General features: G+C 39.8%; 1 protein-coding gene across 15 annotated transcripts in view; it reads right to left on the reverse strand.

Annotated features, from left to right (window-relative positions):
- The window catches only part of Fbxw7 (F-box and WD repeat domain containing 7), a 162,913-nt gene that overhangs the window by 62,801 nt on the left and 87,365 nt on the right, over positions 1-12,747 (reverse strand). The window contains exon 6 of one of the 15 annotated variants that reach the window (XM_052180265.1): positions 859-1,472. The exons of the other annotated variants lie outside the window; for them this stretch is intronic. Within the exon in view, the coding sequence (XP_052036225.1) occupies positions 1,329-1,472 (144 nt within the window). The 3' untranslated portion in view covers positions 859-1,328. Of the gene's footprint in view, positions 1-858; positions 1,473-12,747 lie in introns of those variants that run through there. 15 annotated transcript variants of the gene reach the window in all.

Here is a 12,747-nt window from a genome sequence, read left to right on the forward strand (position 1 = left end):
TGTAATTGTTATACATTCAAGGGTACAATATGCTAAAGTACTCATGAAACCCAGTAGGTATGATATGCAGAGGACAGAATATTTGTTCTTCGTTGAGAGAACTGTGTACACTGTCCTCAGTTTTATGGCACTATTCTATGGATGACCACTGTGCTACAAACGTTAGGACAGCTCACTTAAATACATATTCCAGCCCTAGAGTTTGGCTAAGTAGTTCTGGGGTAGACTTTGCCCACCTGCATTCCTAATTAGCATTCCAGATGTTTGTGGTGGTGTTAGTTCAGGGTCACACTTTGAAGAATACTGGGACTCAACTTTAGGAATTCCCAATCTACATGCTATTATCAGCATACCCCAACTCACTGTTCCATCTGTCCTCTCTGTCCTCAGCCTCATTTGTACTGCAGCATGTCCACTGGCACTGGTTCTCACATATACTCTATTTTATCATGCTACTCCTAAATACAGACCACCTCAGATTCCTTGCACAATTTGGGATACATATTTCCTTTAAAATTTAACCCTGCAGGCTAGAAAGATGACTTAGTGGTTAAGAGCACTAATTGCCCTTCTAGAGGACCTAGGTTCAATTCCCAACATACACGTGATGCATCATGATCATCTATAATTCTAGTTTCAGATGTAACACTATTCTGGCCTCTTCAGGTACCAGGCACACATATGGTCCATAGACATAAATACAGCAAAACATTCACACACATAAAAATAAAAACAATAATTGTAGAGTCCAGCTCCTACATTCTAACGGCGGGTTCTCTGGAAGGAGAGATGGGTATTGGAAAGGGTGGCAAGAGAAAACACGTGGAGAGACACAAAAACACATGGCTTCTGGTTCAAGTCTCCATCTTTAATGTCTCTCTCCCAAGATACAAAGGCAGACCAAGCCCCTCCCCTGAAGGCTGGAAACCGGTTCTTCTTGTTCTTCAGGAGTCCGTAGGTCAGGTTGCTGGCTGCTATTCTTGAGAGCAGTGGGCAGGGGGAGGTCACAATTCCTCCCTTTTTGTTAATTTTAAGAAAAACCAGTCGATAAACATATTCGTCAAAAGACAATGGGCGTTTATCAGTGAGGGAAAGCATTGGCCTCGACCCCCTTAAATATTAATTGACGTTCTTTTCAGGGGTTGGGGAAATAGACTGCCTTATTATTTTAAAGGACAGCCTCTCAACATGGACCCCTATGCAGCCAGGCTTACTTTCAGGGAAACTCAGAAGCATGACATTTCCTTTTTCCCTTGCAGTGCCTCGCCTCACACCTCATAACTGATGCCCATGTTTGTTTAATTAACAAACATGCATAGATCTGAGTTTTATGCAGCTCCATTTTTGGAGATCCATTGGTAAAGTAAATGCACTGTGAATATGAGCTGGCTGGCTTTCATAGCAGCCCACCTTCGAGTCCTGGAAGCCATTGCTGTAGCAGCCCACCTTCGAGTGCTGTATCTGAAAGATACCTGTTTGAAACTCAAAATAAGAGATTAAAAGAAAAATCTGCTTGGACTGGACTGTTTCTCTGGAGGGCCCAGGGTATTTAATTTGGTTGTAAACCAGTAGCTCAGGAATAAAACCTGGCTTGTAAATTAATGGCTAGGGGAAAAGCAGCCTACCTTCCCAATACGGGAGAAGCAGCTTTAAGAACGTTATTGAATTAGTCATACTTACCAGCTGATTCAGGGTCTCTATTTACCTATCATATCAATCTTTCTGGCAGCCATTGTGCTCCATCTTCTTTTTGAGAGAAAATATAAATAGAACATCTTCTCCATATTAAAACAGGGTCTGAACCGTTCCATGTATTAGTTAAAGTGTCCCGCCATTTAACCATGCCATAAGAATTAGAAGTGGCAAGTTGCCAATGGCAATCCACTGCAGGCTGACCTTTAGCATTAGTTTGCAAGAAATTCAAACCAAACAAAACAAAAGCAAGGCATGCTTTGGGTGATCTAGAAGGGTATAGTTTCTACCTTCTTTGTTTTAAAAAGTCAATTTTTAAGAGTGCGATATGCACATTCAACAACTCTTTGACCCATTGGGTTATAAGGAATTGCAGTTTATGTTTAAAACCAAATTCTTTACAAAATGAGATAAAGTTATTGCCAGTGTAGACTGGCCCCATTGTCTGTCTTGATGACTTTGGGTAATCCCATGGTATAAAAAGCTTGTGAACAATGATTGATTACATTTAGAGGCTTCTCCCAAATGTAGAGAAGTGAACAGAAATCTTGAACAAGTATCAATGTAAACATGTATAAATTTTAATTTTCCAATTTTGCATAGTGAGTTACATCCATTTGTTAAAAATGATTGGGCATAAGGCCACGTGGATCAACCCCTAAGTGGAGAGCTGGAGATAAGGAAAGGCAGTTAGGGCATTGTTTTATAATCATTTTTGCTTGCTCCTCTGTGATTTCATATCAGAGTCTTAATGTATAGCTAGAAAGGTAGAACCCATTATGATCATGTCTAGCCAGTTTAACAGGTTCTAACACTAAAGCTTCTCTTATTAGAGCTCTGCGAATGCAATGAATGCCTTTAGCTAATGCTCCAGGAAGACTGGAGTGAGCTCTTATTTAGCCAATATAGAAGGGATTTCTTCTAGCAAAAACGATGTTTTGCAATAGTGAAAGCCAAGATCCTGATGGCGTATTAAAATTAAATGTGCCACAGGCTTCCAATAAAAGGACAGATTCTGCAGCATACAAGCTAATTGTAAAAAGATTAAAAGCATTATTTATAGGCTGAAAAACATTTAATACCATTGTCAGCTCTGCTAACTGAACTGAGCCCAGGTGTTTCTATAACCACCTGTTGATTATAAATATCTACCTCTTCCTTCAGAAGAGCCATCTATGAAAATCAAGAGCATTATGCAGCGGCTGTAAAGATCATATTAGGAAATACAGCCTCATGCATATCTAAAAAAATTATTAATCTATCTTGAGGATAGCAGCCATGCCAATAAGTGAATTTAAAAATATATAAGCATAATTCAAATTATATGCATGATCGTGTTGATGAAGAAATTAGATCACTTGGCAGTTTAACATCTGAAAATAATCTAATTCAAAATGAAAATATATGAACATATGAACTATATCATAACATATGATACAGTTGTGGCACTCAATGCTGTATTTCTATCCAACTGCTACTAATGCCTATTTGTTGAATGAAAACTATTTTGATTTTGCAATGAGTGAGAACACCTACTTTTTTATATGATCTAGAATAAAGGTGGTCCACTGGAAAACAAAGCCACAGAAAGGCTTTATGGAAAATGGAGCATGCAGCCCATTAGGAAATCACAACATACCACCTAAAAGCACGTGCTTAAGAAGGCAAGCATGGCGTCCCCAGTACCTAGGCAGCATGCAGTACAGCCTGCTCTAAGAGCCGTATACACATTTCTCACACAGCAGATACCAGTCCCTCTACTCTGGCTTTAGCCATTTAAGAACTTAACTTTCACCAACATAATAGATGACTGTAACTAATTTCATTACCCAAGCAAAAGGTATTTAGTGACTTAAATTCACATTACCCCGCCAGAACATAAGAGTGTGTGTATTCTGCAGAGCAACGGCAGCAATGCAGAGAAGCAGCGAGTGTGCGGTGAGAACACACCAGCCGTAATGTAAGGCCACGCCACGCCACGCCTGTAGACAACACCATTTCTCCATATCACCTCTAACAGTCCTGTACGGACAGGGACTAACCTGCCCAGAACATTTAAATTGCCAAAGCAAAAGTGACTCACCCACAGCTCTGGGAAGCAGTGGTTCACCTTTAGTAGTATCAGAGTCCTACCCCTCTCTTTCCCGTGTTCACAGGCGTAGCTAAGGCGCTTCTTGACCAGTTTTTAAAAACAGTGTGGACACTGACTAGTGAGAATGTCCTATGTCCTTCAGAAACAGAACACAAAAATTAAGAGTGAAAAACGTCCTATCAAGTAAACAGAGGCAGGAAGTGACAATTTAACCAGTATCCTGCTCGGATTCTGAACCTTAACAAGTAAACACCCATATTCTAGGAGTCTGAACAAACTGTTCATGTTCCTCTTCATACATTCATACTGCTTTGTTAGGGCCAAGACGTCATGGTTCACTACCACCACCAAACTAAGAGAAGTCAAGCACTCTTGATTTTGAGGTGACTTCAGCCCACATTAGTGCTAAGGCACCAGGCACTGGTTCTGCACGTGTGCTGAGGAAGCCAGGGCAATCACTGGTCAGAGGAGGTCTTCCATTAGGATGGAAGATTATATGGTAATTCTTAAGAATTTTTCAAAAATGTACTCATCCTTGCAAAGAAAGTGAGTTTGTACAAGATGCACTGTATCTTTTTGTTACTAAATGCTAAAATAAGAATATGCTAGTTTTTGATTTAAAAAATACAAAAATATTATATGTCAATATATATAACTTCCCTTAATACTTATTCCAAATTGGGGCAAGAAATAATATACAGACACTAATATATTTAAATACATGAAAACTGCACCATTAACAAGATATTATATGGCCCTCTAGTGTTCAATGAAGAAACTTAAATGACTACATATGTTTCAACTGCCAAAATCACTTTCTCCAATTTACTAAGGACACTGCTAAATCTATTCATGGCAGACGCCTTAAAAACTGAACATTCCTATCCCATTATTGCACTTCCTTTGAATTACTATCCATATGCTGAGTATGTAATAAAAGAATTCTAAAATCCGAAAAGTGGGAAGGCAGGGCAGAAGCGAAATGCTCAGCACAGTTCCAAACAAAACCCCAGCAGGTACTTTGCAGACACTGACAAATGCTCCAACATTTAAACGGAAAGGCAGAAGACTTGAAAGGGCCCATGTAATATTGAAAGACTGGCACTATCCCACCTTGAGTCTTTTCACAAGTTACAGCAATCGAGAGCAGTTAGGGAACAGACAGTGCATCAGGACTGAGGGCTCAGATTTGGACCAGTGTTGATGCAGTCAACAGATCTTTGACAGAGATGCAAAGAAAATATAAAGTGGTGAAAAATTAGTCTCCTGTAGATGGTACCACAACACCTAGACTTCTACATCTGCATCAACATCATCACTCATAGACCTTAAAGTAGACTGTAAAGACACAAGAAAAAAACCTAAGCATATAACCTTGATGCTGTAGTTACAACATGAAAGGCATTATCTATGAAAGAAGTAATAGCAAAGATAGATATCATTAAAATTAAGCAGTTTCTCTAAAAGACTCTATGGATAGAATAAAAAGACACACCACAAACAAGCCAAAAATACTTGTAAAACATAACAAATAACTCTTTATTTTAAAAAAATTCATAAAACTCTAAAAATAGCATTGCTAAGAAAACAGTCTAATTTAAAAATGAGCAAAAGACATGGATACCTCACCAAAGAAGATGCAGGTCTGGTTAAGTATGGGCATGGAACTATGTCCACTAATGTACCCAACCCGAGGAATGTGTGTGAAAACAGTGGTGGATGGCAGCACAAGCAGAGGCAAGAAGTGACAATTTAACGAGGATTCTGCTCGGAAGTCAGGCAGCCCAAGGCCAGAACACTGATGATGCCAAGCACCAGTGAGGACAGAGCATTCGCTGACAGTGAGAACCATCGACGGCACAGGCAGGGTTCTTATAGAAGGAAACATAACAGCTACACTACTCCTCGTCTGCAGCTCACGGTCACCACAGTCTGGAAAACTAACACATTCCCCATTAGGTGGTGGATAAACAGACTACAAAATATTATTCAACAATAAAAAGTGAACTTTCAGGCCATGAAATACACTAAAACTTAATGAATGGTATTAAATAGGCAAGCTAAAGGGACTACATACTATATGATTCCAATTATACGGCACTTTAGAAACATGACTATTGGGCCTGGGGTTGTGTGGATAGAGACTGAAGAGGCTGATCTTGAGGACTTTTAGGACAGTGGAAACTAGTTTATAAAATACCACTCTGGTAAATACATCATTACACATTTGCTCAAACCTACAGAGACCAAAAAACCAGGAGTGAAACCCGACACAAATGTGGCTTCTACCTTATCAGTTGGGAAACATCTGCCATTCTGTGAGGGGCTTCTTGTAGAGCATGGTGTATGGGTGGAGACAGGAAACATGGGAGCCTCTGTGTTCCCCCTCGGTTTTGTTATTACTTTGAAAATAAGAAGGTTGCAATTTTTAAAAGTTACAAAGAATGGCTATTGTGGGAAAGGCCCACCCCATCCCCTCTCACCCAACCCCATCCCACCCGCCCCCCCAAAAAAAACATTTCACAAATCTGGAGAATCAGCAGTTAACTGGAGGACAGACTTCCTTTTGAGCGTACGCTATTTCTTCCTATAAGGTTAGAGGAATGAAGGGCCAGGGCGACTGCACTGATGAAACATGTGGTAAAAGTAAGTAGGAACAATTTATGCTAATGGGCATAATTTCAGTTGTGTAATGAAGAGGCTAATTGTCTGAACAGGCTATCAAATTAACTATGTCACCAACATAGTAATTCAGGGATCTATAGGGATCTTCCAGCCTACACTATGAAAACTATGCCTTTAAACTGCCAAAGGGGCAGAGATTTAGTTGGGGTGACACTGGGGACCTAAAAACAGATGTTACGGTTTATGGTTATTCCAGTCTGCGAACCGCAACATTGGAAATACTGCTTCACTGGGTATTTCTCTTTTCAAGGAGAACAACCTGGACTGAAGTGAGATCTTAGCTCAATACCAGTTCTGCTACCAACCTGATGACCAACTGAATTCCTGCTCATAAGTCATCTCAGAGACAAGACTGGAAACTACAAGACCCAGAAAGATCACACATAAGGAATCTATTAATATTCCAGAAAAGTGTTCAATAAATGACTTATTTGCTTGTTTGCTTGAGACAGGGTTTTTCCTGTCTCCCAGCCTGGTATTGAATGTATGAGCTCAACTGATCCTTGGGAAGAAAATACAAAGTAGCTGAGACTAAGGCAATGTACTGCGTGGCTACATATCACTATTATGGTTATCACCATTAGAGATGCCATCTTCCATTGTACTGGTGAGGACCAGAATAAAGACAAAAGATGGTGTGGTCAGCATTAGCATGCTGACTTAAGGGCATAACATTTCAAGAGCAAGTTATCCAGAAAAACAACAACAAAATCAAGCAAACAAAAAAGAGGTTGATCCAGAGAATATACCAAATACATTCACTAACAGCAGTCTTCTACTGAAAAGACTGTCAGTACTTTAGTACTCTAGATGGAAATACAATGACCAGAAAGAAAGAGGTCAGTTGGTGCTACTTTGTTTTTTACTATTTTATTGGGTTCTTTTATCTCTATCTCCCTTTCAACCCTTATTCCACCCTAATCCCTTCCAACCCCCCAACACTATATAGGAGAAAAGGTTAGAGGGTAAAGGGGTGTAGACCTCTTTTAGCCAACAAAATACGCTACTTCCTGGTGTCTAGGGGCATTGAATTTGGGGGGCAAGTCCAATTTTCAAAGGCAAGATTTCTCCAACTTCTTTTCAAACTACAACAATATCAACCAGGAGCCGGGGGAGGAGCAGCCTTCTTCGGGGCTCTGGCATTACTCCTTCTCCCGAGTCCCCAGAATTAGACTATCTGCAACTGGTAAAAAACAGACAAACAAACAAACAAACAAAAAGAAAACAACCCACACCCCAGCTAGTACGCAGGGCAAATCATAATTGCCTGCTGTGAAGCAGCCTTTTATCCCACACATGGGATTAAAACAAAGACAAAGTCTCACAACATAACTAGATTTCTTTTAATAAACCAAAATTCTCACTCCAGAGTACATAAAGAACTGTTGACTATAAAGCAGAGTGAGGACTTCCATTTGGAGCTGATGATCCCAGTCTCCATCAGTTTCCATTACAGAACAGTCACGGGTGTCTAGAAATGGAGAGTCAGGAGCAGGAAAGGAAAAGTACTGTTGCTTTCCTGTAAGCATTGCACACTTCAGAATCTCAATCTCTCTCTCTCTCTCTCTCTCTCTCTCTCTCTCTCTCTCTCTCTCTCTCTCTCTCTCTCTCTCTCTCCCCAACCCACTCCCATGAAAAATATTTATGTTTCATGGTCTAATACTTGGAATGAGGATGAGCCCCACTATTTCATATATTTGTGTGCTTGGTCCTGTTTTGTAAACCTGTTTGAGAAAGATGAGGAGGTGTAACCTTGTTGGAGAAATGAATCATGGGGGACAGGACAGAAAGTTTGCAGGAGTTGAGGTTTCAAAGCACACAGCACCAGACCTAGTCTTTATGCAGAATAAAAGTTACACCAAAGCCTAGGTGCTTGGGGTCAGATGCGAGCTCTCAGCTACCTGTCCAGGGCCATGCCTGCCTGCCTGCCTGCCTGCCGCCAAACTCCCACAATGATGTAATCAAGTCCCCAACGGAATGCTTCCATTTATAAGTTGCCTTGATTATGGTATCTCTTTACAACAGTAGAAAAGTGACACATGGAGAGCCAAAAGTTTTCAGGGCCACACTAAAGAATTTGTTCATGAAACTACATACTAAGAAATGTTTCAGCTGGAGAAATGGCTCAGTAGTTAAAGCATCTACTGTTCTACCAAAGATCCTGACTACTATTCCCAGAAACCCCATCAGGCACCAGTGCTGCTTAACTCCGGCTTCAGAGGACCTAGTACCTCCTCTAAGCTCTAGGGTACCCACATATACATGAAGCACACACAAACATAAATGAGAATATAGCCCATGCCAGCCAATGGACTCAGCTGACCTGGCCAGAATTCGCCAGAGCTCCAAGTATGTCTGAGATGTGGGACCAGATCAAAACCAGACAGCAAAGCGCCCCACTTCCCACCACACGAGTGACACTTTCTAATCCCACTTCTCTCCCTCCTTTAAGGAAATATGCCAGTTTGGGGGAGGAAAACCTTTTTCTCTAACCCTCTATTATGCATTATAAGAGTTACACAAAAGCCTAGGTAAAGTAAGTAGTTTCTAGCAGTTATGTCTATTTTTTTTTTTGATACTAACAAATGCTTGCTGCAATACTATTTGAGAAGAATAATGAAGTTATATAACAAAACTAAAATGTAATTCATCCTGAAGCCTGCATGCTTATCCTACATACCATCTTCCTTACCAACAAAATAACATTAAAAGACTGCCCTTGTAACTATACATATAAAGCAATCTGCCGCAAATATATCTTGGAATAACTCTGCTTGGTACTAATACATATTTCAGAAGTTTATTATTTATACTCCAAGTTTTAAAATTCCCCATTCTGTTTGTGTTTTTGAGACAGGGTCTCATCAAGTAGCCAAGGCTGGCCTAGAGAGATGCATGCCTCTGCTTCTCAAATATGAAGTAAGATAGCATGTTCTATAGAGAAAATATCTTTAGTTTACAGAGAAAGCTCTTAATTAAAATATTCTTTTCATTTTCCAATGAATAAGATATAGATTAAAAAGAACTGATTCACACAGATTTGAAATATATTTTGAGCAACTATAAGCAAACTATAAACAATGTTAAATATTTTTTAAACTGTATTAATAGAAATTAGAGATTTAATTGAGCATTTAAGCAGAAACTTTACAGTTTAAGTCTAGAAAAAGTACAGATGCACTGACAAGTTCCACTACAAGTAACTAATGAGATCTGGAACACTTTGATTAGAGCTTATTTTCTTTTTATTGAAGCTCAATTTATTAAGTTCAACTTCTTGCATACATTTTGCTAAATTATTAATCTATTTTCTGCTTATTTCTCCATAACCTTTGTATGACTGAACCCTAAAGATCACAAAAAAAAAAAACCAAACAAACAAACAAACAAACAAAAAAAAACAACCGTCTATGTGTTGTAGAGAATGAATTGCATTTTAAGGGATACACACAGACAAAGCCAGGTCACAGGCCTATGTAGGCACACTGGCCTCGTTTCTCAGACATTATGCTACCCACTTTACATATTTGATTTTACTTAATCCTTAGAAAAACTTCTGAGAATAGAGCATCATTGTACAGATCAAGAAGAGTCTGAGAAAGCTATCAAACACAGTCGGATAGTCATCAGAGTCAGAGGCCAAGCTCGGGCATGGCTCCCCACGTTTTGGGAACCACCTCATCCCTCGAGGCCTGCCCCCTTCCTTCCCTGTGGCATCATCTCCCGCAGATTCTGAACCAAGTTAAGCCAGACCACACCGTGTTTCCATTTCTTCTCATTTACCAGGCCAGGACATAGCCACTCACAGGACTGTACATACTAGCAAATGTTACATTAAGACAACTGCTCTCTGGGCATGCCTAGACTTAACACAACTTGGAGTTTAGAGTTATGGACAAAACTAAGCCATGGACTTTCTGAGGAAAACATCATTCTCTAGAGTGTAATGTAACTTAGCTTCCCTTTAAGTTTCAGCTGTTGACCGCATTACTAGATAGAGTTTTTTGGCTGTTGCAGCTCTAGTAGAGGCACAAACCTGTTACTTCTGTCTAAAGCTTCTGTCTAAAGCTCTTCTCTCTCTTCCCCAATACCATAGGCACATGCAACTAGACCCTGCTCATCCTCTACTGTACAGCCTAAAGACAGAATGTATTCACTATCTACTTGGCATATGTATTCATGTGTATACTTGTATATGCCTGTATGTGTGTGTATGTGTGTGTGTGTATATATATACATATATACATATATATGCATATATATGTGTATATATTTATTTATTTCTCAAAGCAAATGGATAAAAACCATCACTAGAAAGAATCTAATAATTAGAGATAAAGAATGGAGTTCCTACAGAAATGACTTTCCAAACATTCACAAGTACATGAAAAAATCAGGAGAATAAAGACCTGACCTCTGTTAGTCCCATTTGCCTTTCTGGTTAGCTGAAAGTGAGCTGATGAAGATAAAACAGAAGCAAAGGTAAATAATCTGCATTTTAAATTATTACATGCCAAAGAATCAATATGACCTGAGAATCTCTTAAGAAAATTATTTTCAAAAAAGATATAGTAAGCTAGCACAGTTAAGCCTGCAGAGACAAACACTTGTAACTGGCAAAGCAGCTGACTCTAGAACGTGGGGAAGACTTGTCACTGAGACACACAGCTAGCGTAGAATAGACTCTAGAGCCCCGGTTCCTTTTTTCATGATCCTTTCTTTCTCTTACAACTTAGGTCTTATGGCCTCATATCTTCAATAATGTTGAATTAACACCACAGGAAAAGCAGCAACCTGAGTTCTCAGGGGGGTTCACTATTAAACCATCACACTTAGAAACTCTGCTGTACTGTCTGTTACATCCAACCATAGGGGGCAGCATAACACACGGAAAGAGAAAGGACTCTTAGAAACTGGGCAGATCAAAAAGAAAATTGCTCGTTACTCAGAACATGCACAGGTCTGTGCCAGATGGGGTCCCAGCACTGAGAGGAAACGTGGACATAAGCCCATCCCTAACCTAGAAGCTGTCTGCAATTCATAATTACTTGCAAATGAAATTTGCGTTTTCTCCAACAGAGAAACAAACCTCTCTTGAGGACTGGTCCAGTGCCCAGCAAGAGATGATCAACACAAACTAAATGGCATCTTTGGAGGTTCTCTGTCTCACAATGTTTTGTCAAAGCTTCTTCTTTGAAACCCTACAGATCCTATGCGTAAGCCTCCGGTTCTGAGTTTTTACAGACTCCTATGTGCATGAACATGTATGTCTCTGCATCTGTATATGTTACATACACGTACATCTTTGCTTTGGTTCCTTTTTTCTGTTTGCTTGTCAGTTATGTCTATTCTGATTCACTTGAATTTGTTTTATCAAGATCTATTATTTTTCTTTCGATGCCAGAAAGGGTATAGATTCAGATGGGAAGGGAGATGAACAGGAGCTTGGAGAAGTTGGGGGAGGGGAAGCACAATCAGAATATAATCTATTAAAAAACCTATTCTCAAGAAAAAAAAAATAGAAAAAATCTAAACATGAAAGTGTGGTGTAGAGTGGGCCGTTTGCCTCTTTATAACCTGTTCACTTACCTACTTGAGGAATATGTAAATGTTTTATATTTAATAAAGAGCAATTATCCACTACCATTAGCCTTGACCTTTAATATTAGAATTTCCAATCTGTTTATCTAGTATCTAATATAATCTACACTGTTTACTGTATGTCCCCTTAAGAACACAACTTAATGAGGCTGGGGGAGTCTTTGGCCCCAAGAGGAAACATGACTTTCTTAGACAGAACAGAGACTATTCCCTACAACTAAGAGTTAATCCAAACAGGTCTGTCAATCACCTAGACAGAAAGCACCTCAAAAACCTCTCAAGTGCTCAGAAAACTTATGAACTAGTATACAAGTCTACCTTAACACTGGCCACTGTTCACACTCACCACTTCAGGGCCCACCTCACGGGTCAAAACCTGCTATCTATCCTCTCCACACTCACAATGGCGGAAGGAAAGCTCAATGACCACGGGGAGGGAATGGCCTTAGTCTTGACAGTTCCCACTATGTTCTACAGAGTAAACCAATGCGACAGAGAGCACGACGATGTCTCTCATTAATGGAGAAGTGCTGCGGAATGACACACTAAGGCTAGTTGCCAAGGATATTTTTAAAGCACACTGAGGAAGAATTGAGAAAGTGGAAGATGTTTGCTTCCTTTCAAAAATGAAAGCCTTCTGAACAGCCCACCCCAGACTCACACTCACTACAGAGCCC

Source organism: Apodemus sylvaticus, chromosome 4 (assembly GCF_947179515.1).
Source record: "Apodemus sylvaticus chromosome 4, mApoSyl1.1, whole genome shotgun sequence".
Taxonomy (NCBI): Eukaryota; Metazoa; Chordata; class Mammalia; order Rodentia; family Muridae; genus Apodemus; species Apodemus sylvaticus.